At 39.6% G+C, this 20,610-nt stretch overlaps 1 protein-coding gene across 7 annotated transcripts in view; it reads left to right on the forward strand.

Moving 5' to 3' along the window:
- The window catches only part of SERGEF (secretion regulating guanine nucleotide exchange factor), a 144,137-nt gene that overhangs the window by 26,848 nt on the left and 96,679 nt on the right, over positions 1-20,610 (forward strand). For 6 of the 7 annotated variants that reach the window (XM_071558870.1, XM_071558872.1, XM_071558871.1 and 3 more), the window contains one exon: positions 2,902-3,062. In XM_071558870.1, the coding sequence (XP_071414971.1) occupies positions 2,902-3,062 (161 nt within the window). Of the gene's footprint in view, positions 1-2,901; positions 3,063-12,074; positions 12,148-20,610 lie in introns of those variants that run through there. The other variant, XM_071558876.1, reaches the window with a different exon arrangement.

Here is a 20,610-nt window from a genome sequence, read left to right on the forward strand (position 1 = left end):
CTCACAGATTTATTTACTTCCTTCTGTTTTTTTTGTAAAAGATCCCTAAGCAGATGTTTTTGGCTGAAAAATGCAAACAATAGACTATTAGCAGGAGACTATGCATGGGAGGGGAAGTGCTTGCCAAACAGCAATAAGTCTGGGGAAGGAATATCTCTCAGTAAGAAGTGAAAACTGAATTGGTGAGCACTGAAAAGAAACTGGTTCCTTACCTAATCTCCAGGCAATCAAGAAATTCTTCCTGAAAGCAAAAATTAATTTATCTGGGTTTAAATTTTTTTAATGGATGTTCTCCATTTTTGCCTACTAACAACCACCTGAAACTCATTTTTCCTATAGCTGCAAAAAGGAAAAAAATTAATTGCAATGATTTGTGTTTGTAATCAGAAACAGTTTACATTCTTCTGAAGGTCCTGTTTGGTTTTGCATGTGTAAGTAGTTCTTCACTTGCTTGTCCAGTAGAAGGAAAGAAAATTTGTGGATGGAAGGTGTTTTGTTGTGGCTAAGCATTACTGCTGTTTTAGCCCTTCATGTATGCTTGCAGACTTCAGTTCCACTGGAGGCCTGATGTGGTGATGCAAAAGATGATTTCTTTTATGTGAGTGGCTGGTGTTTTTTGTTTGTGTCTGGGTCCAGTTAGAGAACCAGATTTGTCTGGGGAAAGAATTTTTTCCCCCAAAAGGTAGAGTGGAGAGAAATCTTTACTGCCTCTGTAAAGGATGGTGTTAGAGACTGTGTGTGAGGAGCTGGGTCTGTATTGATTATCCATACATTGCTGGCCTTTCCAGAAGCCTGTTGCTGATGTTTTTGCCTATGGCACTTGATACTTTTGGCTTCTGAGAGCTGAAATGCTTTAATTCAACTGTGGTGCTTGGGGTCAGTACAGCAATGTCTAGGTAGGGCTTGAGAGCCTGTAGTATATTAATAATCTAATTAGATATTACAAAAATTCTTTCTGGCTTTAGATTTCTTGAAATTCAGTTTCCGTTCGTGTAGTTGATATAAAATAGAGCAGTCTGCCTATCCTTTCCCAGTCCACTAATAGGGTTCTGATAGGTGCAGTAACCTGCTCTGATGTAAAAGCCTGAAGCTTAGTCTGCCTTTAAATTTGCTATGTACGTGCTGATGTAGGAATTTGCAACATTTTTGCAGCCACAGATGTTTTCAGCAGAGATCTATATAAATTGTAAATATACTGCCTTCAGAAGAAGCATGTTTTTTAAACCTCAAACTGTATTCCTAGTCTCTGTAAGGCATGCTAGCAGTTTTCTTAATGAAACCTAATTTAATCCTTTAACCTAACAAAATGTAGCTACTCTGAGACCTCACTTTTATTGAAAGTACTATATGACTATTTTCAGCTTTTCCCTGAATTGCTAGGAAGCTGCAAAGGAAGAAATTTTTTCTGCCCTTGAGAGGAAAGGACAACTAAATTTATCACTTAATTATTTCAGAAGCATTAACAGTGAAATGAGAGAATGCATCTGAAAAACTTGCAATAATTGAAGTAGAAGATACCACTGCAATCAGATTTGTTAGGAAAATGCATATACTTCTCATGTATATGAACTGAGGTTTCTAGTTTATTTACAAAATACATTATCACCTTAAACTCCACAAATGAGCAGTGCCCACCTGTGTCCCTTTCAACACAGTTTAACAGCACCCAAAGGAAAAGGGAGGTGTTCAGATTTCTGAAGATCTGTGTTATGGCATCTGTTTAGAAACACCTCAGTTTTGTCTTTGGGTGGTGTGACCAGTCCCCGCTGTGGAGTAAGTATGTACTGGCTGACAGGGAGAAGTGTCTGTGTTTAAGCAGACTTGCTTGAGTGGGTGTATTTTGCCCAAACCCATGTCGTTTGGCTTATAAACTTGATGACTTGAATTTAACTCTGGAGAGCAGTTTGAGGCTTTGCTGAAGTGTGTATGTAACTCAAGGTCATTGCAGGTTCCTTCCTGGGCTGGAATGTGGATTGCTGCTTCTGGTTAAAACCGAGTTGATAACTTTAATTTATGCTGTGTGTATATAACTTTTTTAATTGGAAGCCCAGAAGGGGCAGCTTTTCATGACTTACCTGCTGAGATCTAGTTACTTCAATAAGAAAATAAAGCTGTCACTTAGTATGATTTTTTTTCCATTCTGGGAACCAGAGGTAAAAAGCATTGCTTTATAGATGTTATCCATACTAGAGAATGGCATTTTGATGTCACTCCTGCAGTAGTGAACCTGATATAATACATGGAGAGAAAGGTGAGCCATGTACTGTTGATTTCATTTGAAGTTATGTTTCCTTGGCCAGCGTGTGATTCCTGTGAAAACAAGCCGGTGCATTTCCAATGCTTAATGACAGGTGTGGTGGTATTCCTGACTCACCAGCTGCTGTCCTGAGGGCTGTTACTCAACAACAGTAGTGACAGAAGGTAACTTCTATTGGGAAAGTAGCAACTGTGTTAAATACAATGGCAAAGACTGGGAACAGGAAAGAAATATCTTTTCCATAATCTTTTACATGTCAGAATAAACTGGTTTGTGTGTGCTTCTGTGACCCTAAAATATGTCCTTTGTAAAACCAAATTGAATAGATTGTATTCAGATTATTCAGGTTATGTAGCTTTACTGACATGGTTTTATTTGTAGCCCAGGCCACAATACAGATGCTATTCTGCTAGAAAACAAGTTAATGAATTATGAGTAGCTAGATAGAAGTATATCATAATAGCTTGAGCTAGTTTTTAATGTTTTGTTTTGTTTTTTTTTTTAATTCTCCTCCCAGAAGTAACTTTTCACTAGGCTTTTGAAGCTGTAGATAAAATGCATTAAGAAATTTCAGTTTTGAATTGGTATCAACATGTTCCAGAAACTTAGTGAATAAGTAATCTTGAATTGTGTTTTTTGTTTAGAAACTGGCAAGGTATTTACCTGGGGCAGAGCGGACTATGGACAACTTGGAAGGCATGCAGTGGTTCCTGATGGGCAGGAGTTGTGTGCAACATCTGAACAATGCTTGGAGCTGTTGTGTAACATCCCTGTTTCAGTGCCTTGCCTAAATGGAGCATCTCAGGTAAAGAAGAAAATTGTCATCACACCACCTTCCCCCCCCCCTTTTTTTTTTTGTGCATTCAAATAATGAGAACAATTTTCTAATAGAACCCTTTCAAATGCTGCAGCACAAGCCCTTGTTGCTGTTCCTCTAAGCTCAGGAATTAATATGATTCAATTATTTCAAATCTTTTAAAAGGACTTTGCATTCAGAAACTGATTTTTCCTTGGTGGAATCAGAATTACTCTTAGGTAAAGATGCCGAGTTCTCTGATATCAGTGTGTGCAGGAGACAGTTGGACCTGCAGTGCAGCCTGACAGATGAGGTGGGACTGCCCTGTTGCAGCACTTCTTTTGCCTGAAACTCCCAAACCCAGTGCCCTACAAATCACAACTGGTGATCCCTCTGATTCGTGGGAGAGGCTTGCACAACCATATAAACAGTTCTCCTGGCTTTTATTGCAGCTGAGAAGGGTGGAAATTCCCAGTACTGTGCAGGTAGGAACAAAAAGTTGGGGTGTGATTGTGATATGTGGTTCCTGGCTGATCCAGGACTTCTGCCCAATATGCTTACTCTTGATCTATTATGCTGCTTGATAAATCTACAGTTTGAGTTGTAGGATAAATGAAGAAGGAAAGCAGAGATGGGAGAACAGGTGGCAGAAGGTGGACTTTGTTGTTAGTGCAGCCTTGTTGGCTTAGTATTGGATTAATGATCTATTCAGGTGCCACACTGAAAGAGTATAGTCATCCAGGGCATTTTCTTTAGTCAAGGGATTAAATAAAACCTGTGAAGCTTCTAAAGAACAGCCTTGTTCTCAAAAAGGCTGAAGAGTTAAAACCAACCAAAAGTGCTCCAGCCACACAGCCAAGTTGCAGAAGGGTAAGGCAGGGATAGGAGAATGAAGCATTGCCTGCTGTAAGAGAAGACCAGGTTTGAGACCATTTAAGGGACCTGAAGGTGTGTGATTCCATGGGACTGGATGCAACAGATCTGTGGGTCCTGAAGGACCTGGCAGAGGAATTGGATAAACCACTGTTCATAGTACTTGAGAATTCATGGCAGTCCAGTGAAGTTCCACTGATGGGAAAAATGGAAACATAACCCCTATCTTTTGAAAAGGGAAACAAGGAAGACCTGGGGAACTACAGACTGGTCAGTCTCACCTCTGTGCCTGGCAAGATCATGGAGCAAGTCCTTCTAGAAACTATGCTAGGACATGTGGAAAACAAGAAGGTGATTGGTGTCAGCCAACATGGCTTCACCAGGGCAAATTGTGCGTGACAAATTTGGTAGCCTTTTATGGTGGGGTTAGTGTTGGTGGATGAAGGAAGAGCAACTGTTGTGATCTACCTGGACTTGTGTAAAGCACTTGACACTATCCTGCACAACATCCTGTCTATAAACTGGAGAGACATGGATTTGATGGGTGGACTACTCAGTAGATAAGAATTTGCCTGGATCTTCACAGTCAAAGAGTTGAGGTCAATGGCTTGATGTCAAACTGGAGATCATTGAGGAGTGGTGTTCCCCAGGGGTTGGTATTGGGACCAGCACTTTTTGTCGGTGATAGGGACAGTGAGATCAAGTGCACTCTCAGCAAACTTGCCAATGAGACCATGTGTGGTGTGGTCAACACACTGGAGGGAACGGATGCATCCAGAGGGACCTTGACAGCCTGGGGAAGTGGGCTTGTGTGAACCTCATGAAGTTCAAGACCAAGTGCAAGGTCCTGCATGTGGGTTGGGGCAATCCAAGCACAAACAGAGGCTGGGTGGAGAATGGATAGAGACCAGCCCTGAGGATATGGATTTGGGGCCATTGCTGGATGAGAAGCTTGGCAGTTGCTGGCCATGTGCACTTTTAGCCCAGGAAGCCAATGCCATCCTGGGCTGCATCAAAAGCAGCATGCCCAGCAGGTTGCCTGTCTGTTCTGCTCTCCTAACAGCCCACCTGGAGTGCTGTGTCCAGTGCTGAGGCCTTCAGCATAAGAAGGAGATGGACCTGTTGGAATGAGGACAGAGGAGTGCTCTCCTATGAAGACAGGCTGGGAGAGTTGGGGTGGTTCATCCTGAAGAGAAGGCTCTGGGATGAACTTGTAGCAGCTTCCATACCTAAAGGGATCTTAGAAGAAAGATGAGGACAGACTTTTTAGTAGGGTCTATAGCCATAGGACAAAGGATAATGGTTTTAAACTAAAAGAGGGTAGGTTTAGACTAAGTGTAAGGAATACGTTTTTTATGATGATGGTGGTGAAAGAGGTTGCCCAGGGGAGTTGGTAGATGCCCCATAGCTGGAATCATTCAAGGTCAGATTGGACAGGGCTCTGAGCAACTTGATCTGTGTGAAGATACCTCTGTTTATTATAGGAGTTTTGGACTATATGACCTTTAAATGTCACTTCCAACTCACACTCTTCTGTGAAGCCCTTTGTAATGTTTTAGCCAATGGCCCTTCTCCAGCCTATAAATAATAATGCCACAGCTTTAGCTTAGACTGTATGAGCCTATCATGAATATTTCTCTACCTTATAACATCCTTGAGTGGCTTTGGATGTTTTCTTTTTGTAAGGCTAATTTGATACAAAATGATTTATCCTCAAGCATAAAGATGATCAGAAAGTAAACTCAAGTTGTTTGCTGTAGTCTGACACAACATGCAGCCTACACTGCTTGCAAACCATTTTCTTGTCCTTTTAGTGTCTGAGAGGCAGCATGTGAGTTGCATTAGGAAGAGCATTGCCAGCAGATTAAGGGAGGTTATCCTGTACTCAGCCCCAGTGCAGCTGCATTTGAAGTGCAGTGTCCAGTTCTGGGCTCTTCAGTACAAGAGACATGGAGCTGCTGGAGCAGGTCCAGTGGAGGGTGACAAAGATGATGATGAGACTGGAGAGTCTCTTTTACAAGGACAGGCTGAGAGAGCTGGGCTTGTTCTCAAGAAGAGACATCTGAGAGGTGACCACGTAAATGTCTGTGAGTATCTGTAGAGTGGGTGTCAAGGGGGTGGAGCTAGGCTCCATCTGTGGTTCCAAGCAATATGATAAGAGGCAACAGGCAGAAACTGATGCACAGGAAGTTTCATGTGGGTGTGAGGAAGAAGTTCTTTACTGTGGAGGTCACCATGCACTGGAACAAGTTTCCTGAAGAGCCTATGGAGTCTCCCTCACTGGAGATATTTCAGAAGGTGCTGGATGCAATCCTGTGCAGTGTCCTCTAGGATGACCCTGCTTGGACAGGGATGCTAGACGATATAACCTGCTGTGGTCCCTTCTGTCCTGACTCATTCTGTGTTTCTGTGTTATGGCAATTCATCTGTTGGCAGACAATGTGCAGGTTCCATCTGGGCAGACGTCCAGTCAAAAGGTGTGCATCTCCCTGTGGGGTAGCTGGCTGTCAAAATTCATGGAGCAAGTACAGGATAACAGCTTCAGCTGCAGTGTAGGTACTGCATCTCTGCCTCCCTATAGTCTCCCACGGCAAGTCTTTAGTTAGAAGAGTTAGCTTCTTCTCTTTCCCATCATCAGTGTTCTGTGGATGTATGCACTCTTAGATGTCAACTGGAGCTTCAGAGCCCATGATGCTGCACTAATCAATAATTTGTTTAGTCATTGTTGACTCCACTCGGTCTCAGGCAGCTTTCTTACTCATTTTGACATGGGTATCCCTACTTTTTGTCATTAGTTATCTATAGACAGCTCCATTTTGGAATCTGTTTCACACATCTGTGCGTTGTGCAGTGTCTCATGTACATAGTTCTGTCATTTCTTGAACAATACAAAGCCAAGGCAGCTGTAGCTTTTGCACAGGGGAACTTAGCTTGGCAGGATGAATGATCCGTGAAAGGGAAGGGATGAATTCAGATACATTCTTTGAAAAGAAAGAAACAACAGTCTCATCTTTATTTTGCTGCCCTCAGCGCTGTTCCTCCTTATAGACCTGTGAGAGACCTGATTTGAGTGATTAGCGACGGCAGTGTTGTGGAGCAGACATCATTCTTTGCAGAGATAACAGCATGAGGATGATTTAAGAGCATCATCTGTACCCTAGGAGGAGCTGTGTTGATGAGAAAATGAAAAAAACAGATCGTAGAAGCCTAAATAGTTTCACTTTAAGATTACAAAATAATGCCAAAGCTAGAATTTATACTTGAAAATGCACTGAATTGCAGTATGTAGGCTATGTAGAATGGGCTGTTTTTGTGAACATGTTACCCCTTTTTCCATTTGCTGTCAAGTGGAGATGGGGTTTGATTTGATACCTGAATTAAAAGTTGCATAGAGAAATGAGTTCTTTTCCATGTTTACCTTGAATTAGCAGTTCCAATTTTTGTATTTAATGCAGAGAGACAGTTGAACAGTTGAGGATTACAACTAATGGTTTTTATCCATGGTCTGCTTTTATAAATCACTTCTAATGACTCAACTGAATTTTTGGCAAAGCTGTGGTCTGCTGATTGCTTCTGCACTTCAGTTAATATTGTTAAAGCCAAAGTGGAGAAACTAATCTAAAGATTAGAGGACAGTATAAAAGACACACTAGTTTACCTGAAGGACAGTGCAGTAAATATAACCTCCCATGTTACTCCTTGTCTCCATGCTCATGACTTACTTACTTTCTCCACCAAAGGCCAGGAATTCTCCTTTCCTTGAACTGAAATTGTTATAATATCTGTGTCTGCCACTTCAAAACCTTATTTTTAAGTGTTATGAGTGACCTATTCCACTGTGAGTTTGACTTCATCTGACAAACCCATTTGAAAACATTGACCTTGAGAAAGATGAGTACTTTTTCTTTAAACTGAAACAAAAGAAGAAAAAAGCCTGAGTTTTAGGTAATTATCCACCTATTATGTTTTCCTGGCAGCTTTAAAAGACTGTGTGGAGTCTTCTTGTGTCCTGTTTAAAGATCTTGCATTTTGCAACTGCAGGTCTATTTACTATTTTCTTCTCGGTGCTTTGGTGCATAACCACCCTGGAATAGGCCAAGGCACTGAAAAGAAGCTATGTGAGGCATTATGCATGCAGTGCTCTTGTGTTGCAGGGTGTCCTTGATTGGACCTCTTCAGAACATCTGACTCATCTGCCGCCTGATGCGCATTCACATCCACAGCACTTCAGATGAAAGGACAATTAAATACAAATGGCCCGAAATATGATGAGTCTGTATTTAGCAGATGTTACAAAGACCTAGTTTAATGTTTCCTTCTTGTCAAAATGCTTTTCCAGTCTGTTTGATATTTTTGGCTGTAATAACTACCATTCTTCTGTTCGTGGTATGTTCAGCATGTCATTCACATTGCAGCAAACATTTGCTGCAGCACTAAACAAGTGAGAGGTCTCTGTGCAGTGCTGAGTGTTTCTTGCTAAACTGGATGGAAGGAAGGGCTCTAGTTGTTTTGGATGTGCGTGGCTTCACATGGAGCCATATTTTTCATCAGACCCTTTTTCTACTTAAAGCAAGCTGTGCTAGATCACGGTTTTCTGAGGAGGGATCTCTGAAATTTCAGTTAGGAAATTGAAAAATAACCATCACTCAACTTGAAGCTTAGTGGTGGATGTAAGGACCAGTTGTGTCAGGGAATGAAAATAACTGATAGACTTGTGGCAGCCTGTGCCTACAGTGTTTATCCTGATCCTGCTGTGATCCATACTTCCAATGTGTATGCTCATCTTGGTGTATATGTTCATCCCGTGCAATACAGATTGCTTTGGATCTGCTGTATGTTCCTTTTTTCAGGGAATGTCATTATGAAGGCCCACATTTGTGGCTCTTTGCAGTGAGAGTTTATTGCTGTTATTTTCAGTGCAGTTGTAGTGTTGCAAAATATTAAGCAGCTGCCTACAAGAAAAATCTAAAATAACTGCTATGATAACAATTAATTGTTAATTATATAACTGATAGGTTAACGTATAAGCATAATTATTACCTTAACATGTAGTCACAATAATATTGAAAATGAAACCTTTGGGTTTAAAAAAACCAACTTTTTGTAATTTTTTTACCTCACAGGGAGAATTGTCAGAGGCCTTTTTGTAAGTAAAGCTGTAGTTGAGACTTTAAAAGTTATTAAATGAAATAGCCTGATAATATGACATCTCTATGCTCTGTTTGTGGATTTTGAATACTTAGTTGTTTGACTGGCTGCTGTAAGTTTCTCTGTTTTGAATGTTCAGAACTAGAGGTTTATATTTTTGTGGGAGAGAAACAAGAAGTTGCACTTTCCTAAACAAGATTTTACTGCTAAGAGTTTGAGAATATATGTGTAGTAACGGATGCAATGAGTTTGGGTGGTAGGGAAGGAGGCAAAAAATTTCAAGTGATGTGAAGTTTCTCACTTGGTAAGCAAGTAGTATGTTAGTGTGTATTGTGGTGGGTTGCCTTTTTTTTGTTTCTTTTAAAAATCATAAATTGGTGTCTTTTACAAGTTAATCTTGATCCCTGACCTTTGAGAAATGGCATTGTTGAATTTTCCTTGATTGATTTTTGTTATACTGTTTTAGGGATGCAATGAGGAAAATTGTAATGGTCCCTTTAATATTCTTGTATTGAGTTCTTGTCTTATCAATTCATTTTAAGTGACAATAATGGAAAATAAAGGTCATGGAGAAGTGGGTGCTGCATACAACTCACTGTGCAAATGACAAGTTGCAATTAAGGATGAAAATAAGAGAACAAATTGTTGAAATTATTATTAGGGAGATAAAAACCAAACAGGATGTATCAAAAGATTGAAACTACAGTCTGAATATAAAATACAGCGAGTCTGTGTTTGATTAGGTGTGTTTGTGTGCTCTGCATGCCCTGCGCAGGAGAGTAACTCTAATCTTGGCAATGCTGCAAGAACATTGAGAGTTTACAGTTGTGTCACAGGAAAAGAGGAAACAGGATTTATTTCTTAGGTCAGTTGGTTCTGTGTTCTTCTAGCAGGAAATTGAGAGTGGTACCAAACTGCTGAAATCCAAATGCAACTTTTTGGCTAGGTCACATCCCACTTATTCTGTACTTTTCTTAATCCCATTAAGACATGGCTGTGGTTTTGTCAAGAATATCTAATGGCCTGGGTAGAGAGATATTTAACTTTCATAGCAGAGTCATTTCTGGAAGTTAAGAACAGCAGTGTGTTTTAAGCCTAGCTCCCCAACTCTTTTGGAAAGCAAAGAGGAGATGATACTGGTTCCCAGCACTGTGCTTCCTGTCACCAATACCAATTTCTCTGCAGCTGGCATTGCAGGAAGGGAGATGGGAAATCAAAGTCACACCGAATGAATGCTAAAGTAGAACTCTTGCACTGCCTTTGCATGCCAGAGAGTGTGTGCTGTGGCAGTACAGACTGGAGTTTTTCAAATCATCACTTTTGCAGATGGTGGTTGGTTTAAAATGACCAAATCTGCTCTGCTGGGATTGTACTGGAGCACTGAAGTGGCAGCCAGAGGTAATGCTGCTTTGTAATCTGTATGGGAGATGGGAAAGGGTTGATTTGCTGGCAGATGGGGTGGTGTAGGACAGGACTAACATTGGATGAAGTCAGAAGGTGGAGACCCACCCAGCATGTGATGACAGGTGTTACAAATGTGAGTGTGGGCAAGCCTTAATCTTCATAAATCATAAATTAATTTACCATTTGATGATGTCTTGCAGATAGAATTCCAAATGAATACCTCACTTGCAGATCTTTGATAGTATTAGGAAGATGAAAAGAGACTATTTGCAGCAGTAGCCGTGGCTTCTTGCAGACACGCATCAGTTGTTAGTAGTGAGGTCCTAACGATAAGACCAAGCTGGCAGCTGTATTTAATGAGACTATTAGCAGCAAAATTACTAATCTATGTTGCCTTGTTGTAACTCTCTGATCTCCATACGCTCACAGTATATTCGTTAAATTGAAAGTACTGCCTGGGTCCCATCTCTCTTCATAGATTGTTCTAGTAGCAGTGCATCATGACTGCAACTTTGAGCTCAGAGACAACCTGAGATCCAGCTCATTGCTCCTCTGAAGGATTTCTTTGCACCAACAAATGCCATGAATGTTCAGTAGTGCCATTCACATGCATGATGTAGTTAATGCCTGCTAATTAACCATGGGGAGCACTGGAAAATTACTTAAAAAGATTTACTTTGTTTTAAGACAAAGTCTCTGTGAACAGCAACCTTGCAAGGTGTCAACTGTGAGTGCAAAAATCCAGTTTTGTGTCACTGATGTGATTTTACTTGCCTTGTTTATCCATGAGGAGCCTAAACAGAGAGGTTTCAATGTAAAATGCACCCTACCTAGTTTAAGGTGAATCAGATCTAACCCAGGGTATGTGTATAGACATATTCCAAATCCAAGTGAAAATATGGTTTGAAGCAAGAGGTTGGTGGAAAAGGCCCTAAAGCATGTAGTTTTTCATTCTCAATTTGTCATTAGAGCTGTTACAGAGAAGGGATTAACAAATCAATGCAGGCTAAAACGAGAGAAAATCAATAAGAAACTGTAGTGAACTGGAACAAAGCTATCAATTCACAGCGTTCTCTGTAAAGAAATTTCATCCATACCTCCTTCTATGGATGGGAAAATAATGCCAAAATGATTTGAGGTTATAGTAATTATTTTTTACCTGGCTGACCCCAAAACTTGAGGTCAAGAAACTTCTGGTGTAAACTTTACTTATCTTTCCTGTTTTAGTTGTGTTGATGGATCTCATGGGCAGGTTCTGTAACAGTGGAATCTTAGTGAAAAATGGTCAAAGAGAAATACATCATTTAAGTTATCCTCATAGGAATTTGATGGAACTCTCGTTAGTGGTTTGGTTTTTTGTATTAGTAAAAGTGACTTCATTAGTTGTTCATTGCTTTTCTGTCTCCTTTTCTTAAGAAGAGTGTTAATTCTGAAAAGTTACCCCTTAAGAGGTAGGATACACTAAGCAGGTAGAGAATATACTGGATTACTGGGCAGTGGTACAGGTGAAGGAGATGGGAGGGCTCCTAGCGGTGCCAATGCTGCCTGTTTATTGTGTTGTAACATTGGTCATTTCAAACTCATTTGTCATTGCAGAGCCATAAACTCACCAAGGCAAGTGCCAGCACACAGACCGCTTCTCTCTGCTTCTAATTTGGGGATTTTGGATGTGATTTGAACTTGGGTTATGCTCATACTTTTGCACCGGTGATGGTGTTTGTTTTCATTTGTCTGATGTTTCCAGCTTTCACTTATCAATGAGTTGTTTAAGCTGTGGGCCTTCCCAGTCTCTCTGGCCTCTGTGCTTATGTTGTAAGTTATCGTAGGCTATTGTTCAATGGAAGATTCAGAAAAGAGAAACTTGTGTTTCTGCTGTGTTGCTGAAGTTGTTGCTATGCCATGGCACACAGCAGGTTTCCAAGACTGTTTTACTGGGTTGCCTGCTGAGTGACAGGTACCTGTGTGTCCTTCCACCTGGTGGCTCATCTCCTTTGCCTGTTGGCTGATTTCCTGAGGTTGTCAAAAGCAGAAACTTCTGCACTCTGTTTTTTATATGGTCCAGTATAGCCTGTGCCTTTTCTCCAGCATACAACCAACAGAACGTGTTTGTCAAAGGAGAAGGGGGAAGGGAAGAAAAAGTAAAAGTGATGCATCTAATCCTTTGAGAACAAAAATGCTAAACTGTCTCTTGTTTTAAAACCTGCCTAAGGGTTTATTCTTAGTCTCCTGGCAGTTGATTGCTGAGGTCTCTATAAATTCAGTGGATTTTGTGTGTAATCAGATGCCAGCAGAGATTTCAAAAACCTATGCTCATGTTGATGCCTTGCAGTTTTTTATCATAGAGAAAGCAAATAAAAACCTTTTAAAGAAATTTTTTTATTTCACTTTCAGAAAAAAATTGATAGTTCCTTCCAGGCATGGTTCCAAAACGACCACCTTGTACACTTTGCAGCTTCAGCTCCCGTTTTTCTCATTCCTCCTTCCCCAGGTGTAAAGGTGATGTAAACAATCCCTCAGTCCCTTCCTTGGTAACAAGTACATCAGGATGCAGTAAGGAGTTCTTAGGAATGGTTTGTTTTTCCAGAACATTGTTCGGCATGATGTTATGCTCTTAAGTGTTAAAGAGTATTAAATAACTGGGTTTCTTACTGGTAATTGCTTCAATGTAAATCTCTTCTGTCCAGCTTTAAGTTGCCAAGGTTTTCCTGCAGCCTCCACTATTAGTTGATTTTGAAAATTTGAACCTATTTAAAGCCTTGGCAGTCAGAGACCTTGGTTTATTTCTACAGAAATATAATAATAATAATAATAATAATAATAATAATAATAATAATAATAATAATAATAATAATAATAATAATAAGCCAGCCTCTGCCTGGACTTCACAAGAGATTACTGTGAGAAGAAGGATGAAGCTATTTAGCAAAGTTTGTCTAACAGATCTCAGCAATTTCAATGTAGACAATGATGATATGGTGTCTAATGTTTGATTAATTGCTATGACAAGGCATATTGCAGGTGTATCTAACTATGCAATTCCTTTATTGCTTTTGTATATGCCAAGATGTCATACTTTGTGTTTGTCAGTTCTTTGTTCTCCTTACAGATGCAAGCATAGGATAAGATTTTTACTTCTTGAATCTTACTCCCTTCTGTTGCCTTCTCTGGCCCCCTGTTTTGATTTCTCATGCTTTTGTGGTGTGAGTTTTTTCTTTTTTTCCCCTCATGTCTGGATAGAGGAAAACCCTTTTTCTTTGGTACTTTTGAGAAAGAGCTTATGACTTAAATACACAAAAATAAATGCCAGAAATAGAAAACAATGAATTGATTTTTGGGGTTTTTTGACGTCTTGATCTGCTACTGCTCCTTTTTTAGGATTTAACCACAGCAGAGAAAAGATAAAGGCATCCCGATCTTTCTAAAGGTGCATTACTTGCTGTGGTAATGCAGTTAAAGTGAAAAAGGGGCACCTCCTTTTGGATTAAATAACTCTGTAACATTTAGACAATAGTTGATTTACAATTATAAAATAACCCAACTTTGCAACTTTTGGGAGAACAGTTAGAAGACTTTTTCAGAATCTTGTGTGAAAATAAGGACAGGAAGTGAGATAGAAAGCATTAGAAAGTTTTTAATTATGTGGCTATTTAAAATTCCTGTCTTAAATGTATTTCTTCCTCACTGAAGACCAGGTGGGGTGATGGCTCTCCTGTGGTTTGTGTCACTGATGCCTTCCCAGTTTGCTTAGTGAATTAGATCTTTGAGGCTGCTGTGATAGCACGTGAGCAAAAGTTTTTCACCTGGCTGCATACCAGCCTGCTGAACTCAAGCAATGTTTGTGGCATTATTGGCAGCTTATATAGAATTCCTGCCATTAGCCTTTTCTCTGTGGGAAAGCAATACTTTGGGATCAGCTGTTTTACTTGTGGTGGTAAGTTCAAGCACCTCAGACTGGTGAGCAGCACTCTGTAATTGCTTTCATGCCATCAGAGCACCTTGAAAACACAGTATGTGAGAAATACAAGGGTAATGAATGTGTTTTCTGGGGAACAGAGGTATCATCTTGATTCTTCATCTGTGGTGGCTGTATATTAAAGTTCTGCAAAATCATCTTAAAAGTCTGGTCCAATTTGCAGTTTAGCATATAGTCATAGAGAAGGTGCTGTGGGGCCTGTGCAGAGGCAGAAGTGGTGGAAGTGTTCCCTGAAGTCTGGAAAGCATTACAGGAACTTCCATGTTGACTGCTGGCGGCTTGTTCAAATACATATTTCAGGCGCTGTTACCATTGTTTACTCTTACAGTACCTTGCTTAATACAGTATACAAGTTCATATAAGGGATTCTGCAGTGGATTTGTGAGGAAAATCTTTATCAACATCTCACATTTAGAGAAGTTGGCAAAAGGAAGTCTTTTCACCTTAAGTGGTCTGTCTTGAGCACTTGTATGAAGAACTGAGTCAAGTCTGAAGTCTCTATTTGATCCCACCCTTTGTTTCATCTTCTTGAGTGGATTGTTGGACAGGGAGAACATTTTTAAAACAGTTCTTACCAGTGTTGGAAATCTGGGTATTTGAGAGCATGTTACCAGTGATCTTATCTTGAGCTAGTGGGTGTCAGCTTGTCTTTTGAAAATTTAAATTTACCATGTTTGAAAGGATTACTTTGAACCTGTATACCAGTTTCTTTAGAACACAGAGATTGATTTTTTTTTTTCTTGCTTCACAGTGAGTCTTAATGTTTTCATTGGGAATGCAACTCACAGGTTGTGGTGGGAGGGGATGTTGTCAGTCTTCAGAAAACAGAAATTCACAATCTTGCTGTTTCATGGCACCTGTTGTGATTTGATTCTTAATTCTTTTTTAAAAGAATGCAAAATATTATTTCATGGTTATTATGTCAAGTAACCTTAAACAAATGAGGAAAGGGAAATCTGTGATGTGAGTCACTTCTTAAGTTTTACTGCATATTTCTATGTCTTCTTCCTGTTTGATACTGCAGATTCTGCTCAATATTTGTATCCAGGACCTCTGTCACACAGAGTTGAGGCTCAGAAAATGTAGAGGCTTGTAGAAATGTATTTATATGGTTCAATTTTCTCTGGATTTTTTTTTGTTCACTTTACATGTTAGACCTAAATCTCCTAAACAAAACATAGTATTGAGATTTACAGCTTCAGAGAAAGAGAAAATACTTGGAACAGAGTAATAGAAGGCTCTCTTTTCGTTCAGTGGTTTGCATTAAGCCTTACAGGATTAATCTGCTGTCTCTGGTATTCCTTGCCACAGCAAGTTTGAAATGCAGACTGCTTGGAGGGCATGAAAAGCAAAATGCTTGTGTCTTTTTACTTAGAAAGATTAAGATGGTATTTGTGAATTACAGTGATGATATTCAATAACCTTAAGATACAAATGTTTTAACTTAGCTGACAAGCTGTTCAGAAATATGAAACAGGATTTGATGTGGTTTTAGTGTCTTTCACTTTTGAGAGATAATGTGTCACATCCCCATCTCTTCAACAAAAGAGGACAGAGTATTCAGTATCCTGTTTTGCTTTCTGCGTGATACAGGGAGATACCTGCAGTGTCTTGTGGCCAAGTAAGTTTGGAGTGCACTGACAATATTCAGGGTCTTCAAGGACAACTGCTTTTGTGTGTGAAGACCTCTTGTTTGCAGACAGATTGGCAGAAAGCCAGTGAGAAAGGAGCATTTATTCACTTACGTTGAGTTTGTGCTCAGCGTGCCATGCCAGAGAGAATTCTAGTAACGTCATTTTAGCTGAGGATTTCAGATTTAGTAATGCTAAGTATGTGAGGGACTACTGATGTACCACTGCTGAAACTAAACATATTCCAGGTTGCTCTTTTACCCTATTTTTTCTGCCTGTGCTCTCTCCGCTATTCTTTATTACTGACAACTTCTGTTTGATAACCTGTGTTACTACAGGGTTTTCGAATTCTACTGCTGTTGATTATCTTTTTGGCAACAGGTGGCATGCTTCAGAAACATCTCTTCCCATGCAGTGAGGCAGTATGTGCTTTCTCTTTGAGTCCCCTGTGGCTGAAAGAGAAACATTTTGCTTTCTTATCTTTTCTAATTATGGGGCTAAGTGCTCTATTTTTGTAGTTTGAGGAATCAGGACCAAAGTCCAAAATCCTTTTGTTCATGTTAGATAAACGTGATTAATTGTAATGCCCTTGTATTGTATGCTTATACATTTAATATGCCAAATAGTACTCATACTTGGATTCCATCTTTCTTATTTTCTGTTGTATTCAGTGCTATATGTTGGCTGATATTCAGGGGAAGAAAGGAATCAAAAACATGAAAACACTTGTAATGGTGATGCTAAATTAGTTTTATGTTTGAGCTGGAAAAAATGAATTTATGAATTCTAGTTTTGCTCTTCAATGAGGTTATTTTAATGTCATTTACTTAGTAATTTTTAATTAAATTTGTGGTAAGACAAATGTCAGAAGTAGTAAAAATGCAGGTGTTGAGTTGTCACATGTAATTTACATATACCTAGGTATAACTGAAGGGGATTACTTTGATTTTAGAGAACTGGTATTGGAAAGCCCATCGTTATTACATTTGTCCAGTTGCACCTCCCAACAGTTCAAGTAATTTGCTTTGACTCGTAATTTACTTAACAAAGATCTCTCATGCAGGACTGTAATCATTGCACATGCTTTAGCCTAAGCTTCCTCCAGAGGTATTTTGCTGCTGTGTTTTTTCCTCTGTTTCTTTCCCTTGCTCTCTTGCCCAAGAGAGTTGTTGTTGTGTAGACCTACTGAGAGCCATCTGGTGTGCCTGCTGGGAAGCCAGAGCTGCACACCTAAACAAGCCTGTCACACTGCTCACATTTGTCATGGTGCTGGACCTGCACCTGTGAGAGATGGTCTGCAAAGACAGCTTTTTAACCTATTTTTAAAATGTGTGTTCGGCCATAAACTTTTCGGTACTTCAGTGCATTATTTGTTGGAGAAAAGACTTTCTCTGAAGTTCAGTTAGCTATTAGTGGGTGTCCTTGGCATTTGAAAGCTCTTCAAGGTCTACGGTGAGTTTGGACCTTCTGGGGGATGGCATTCAGGCCTGCCAGTCACTATCTCAAGGACATGTTTTATCTGTGTACTATGCATCCTGCTGCTTTTGGAAAGAAGGAACTTCTATACTGTAGAAATCTGAAGATATGGCTATTTACTCATGATTTTTTTTCAGCTAAGGGCAGTACCTTGAGGTGAGATACAGTAGCACTTTATTTCCTCTGGATCAGTGTCAAACTTTTCAGCTGAGTTTTAGAGCTGACCTGCATGATCTTTAAATAACCTTTTTCTTCCCCTGGCAATGTACATTTCCCCCATTCTGCCCCCGGCAGATTCTGCTACCAGAGTTGCTGAAATGAATAAAAGACTTAGTGGTCAATAGTGTGTTCTGCATCTCTTTCTCAAAGCATAACAAGTGCTACATGTAGAAAAACCCTCAAATGTTTCTCTCCTATTTTTCTGTCTCTGTAAGACGCTTCAAACCTGCCAATAGTAGATGGACATATGTGAAGACCTGAAGACCAGCACACTGCCCATCATAATAAAAACTGCATACTCCTGGGGGTGCAGAAGGAATGCACCAGTGGTTTTAAATGACTCTACAAAATTATTTAGTTAGCCAACTGTGCAGTAAGCGCAATTGCACCTTCCCATCTAGAAGTTGCAAAGTACTGTCCGTCCTGCTGCTCTTGTCTCATTGCCTTGCTAAAATCAGAAATCATTATGTACCTGCCTTGTGCTCTGAGTCATGTCCCAGGGGGCAGGGTTCTCAAACAACCTTTGCAGGTGAGCTGGCTTGGAACAGCAGCATAGTTCATAGCTTATCTGAAGAAAACAGCTGCAAAAGAAAGAGGGGTAGAACCCATATGGTTAAATAGCATAAAAGGCAGGGGTAAAAACCAGCAAGCATTCCTATATATAGTATAACTCTTGTCTCCTGTATGGAATCTGTTAGTATTTGTTTGCAGACAGCTTGGCTTCATTGTACTCTTGACAGGAGACGTGAAATGCAGCAGGACTTTCTGGTTCAAGTCCAGTGTTGATGTAGACAGGTGCACACAAGGCAGTGGAGCTCAGTAGTATCCAGTGGAGTTGTCCACCATGTTATAAAACCATAAGATTGTTCAGTTTCTGGGGGCTGTCAGTAAAGCTAATGATATAAAAGGTATATATCTCTGATTCATTTGGGGCAGTGATGACAGTGATCATCTGTGAGAAGCTGAGCATGTGTGTTAAGGCAAACTTTCCTTGAAAGTCTTGCGATAATTGTGGTCAGTTTTAAAAAAATTGAAATCCTGAAAACCTAACACTTCAGGTTTTAATACCTAAGTGAAATAGTAAGATTGCAGCTTCATGTTGTTTATTAAAAAATTCTCTGTTTTAATCTAGCTTCAAATTTAGCTTCACAATACTGTTGTAGATTCAGCTGGATTTCTAAAATGTTTTTGTATAATAATATTCTAGTTGTCATTTGACAAACATTCAGTTTTACATTCAGCTACGCAGAGAATGCTTAATTAGGCCTATTGATTTGAGAAGTAAGATGAAGCTGGAGATGATTAAGTATAACAGATTTTAGCTCTGTGGAAATGTTTTTAAGAAATTAAACATTTATTTATGAGCAAGAATAAGCATACTGACTTTCTTTTTTAGGGAGACAAATGAATTGGCTAATAACATTGTCAGTGAAATGGTGAGAGAAGTAAATGTTTGTTGCCAGTTTTTTTTTTTAATGTGATTGAAGAGCACTGAAAAGTGCAGACAGGTTCACAATGTGCTGCTGTATTGCCATGTCTGTCCTGTAGCAGCTTACAGTTCACGTGGCATGGTGTAGGTTTTTAGTGGCTGCTCAGACTGACTTGAAGTTTTTTATATTGAATTTGAGAAATCTGCTGGAATTGGGCCAGAAGGTTATGAGTTCCAGTAAATGACTAAAAGTGAAATTGTGTCTAAATGACTCTTTCACTGATATCTAAGCCATTGGAATGTGTGTTATCACAGTGGCTGAAAAATCACTTAATTATTTCAGAGAGCTTTATTTTAGTTAATGTAACCCTCTTCTTCGTCTAATACAGATTTATTTTCTGATCTATGGGATTCAGTAAGTATTTGAATTTTGAATTTTCCATATCCTATGTCATGTTAATGTGTCTTTAATGCAGGGAAAGCATAATTTATTCTTGTGAAGGTTTGTGAAGTAACAGCATGGAGCTCCTTAGAGAAGAGTGAACTTTAACAGCAATATTGTGAACTTAACCCAGTATGTTTTAATGCTGCTGCAGCTGCTGTGTTTGAAGGCGGCACAGCATTTCCTGTTCTAGTTTTCTGTTTGGTTGCCTAAATTTATTAATCATTGGCCATTTGGCAGAGAAACTTCCATATTTACACTCTGTTCTCCGTTTGCTGTATTTTGAAACAGTGACTAAAACCAACCTATTCATCCTTAAATTGTAGGAGACTTGTTCAGCCCTTGAGTAGTATTGATGATGCTGGAAGTGTAAGATGGGTTGTTCTGAGTAAATACTTGCAGAAAAGGGAACTCACTTCAGAAAAATCAAGAGTTCAAAAATATGTTCATATGAGGTGATTACAGTTTCTTTGAAGACCATGTATTTGTTTTCAGACCTGAAAGTCTGGGGTTTTTGTTAAGGAGGTAACTATCTTGGTACATTGCATACTGTTAACTGACATTGATAGATAGGAGAAGAGAAAGTTTCAATGGCACATAGTAGCAGCCTGCCAGTACCTACAAGAAGATAAAGTTTGAGAAACAAAGGACAGAAATAAAAACATGAGGTTTGGACTTAGTGTAAGGAAAACCTTTTTCACCATGAGGACAGTCAAGCAGAGGAGCAGGCTGACTGGGGAGGTTGTACCATTTGAGCCTTCTGGAGTGGAAAAAGACTTACCTGGATAAAGCCAATGTGATGTGGTCAGGTCTCGTGGCTGATTTGGCTGGGAGCAAGAGGTTGAACTAGAAACCTCCTGAGGTCCCCTTGAGCCTGAATAATCCTTTGATCCTAAGATCTTGTTTTTCTCCTCAAAACTGTTTCCACACATGCTAGAAATTCAGAATTATGAAGCTTCAGT

The sequence above is a fragment of the Pithys albifrons genome, chromosome 6 (genome assembly GCF_047495875.1).
Source record: "Pithys albifrons albifrons isolate INPA30051 chromosome 6, PitAlb_v1, whole genome shotgun sequence".
Lineage (NCBI taxonomy): Eukaryota > Metazoa > Chordata > Aves > Passeriformes > Thamnophilidae > Pithys > Pithys albifrons.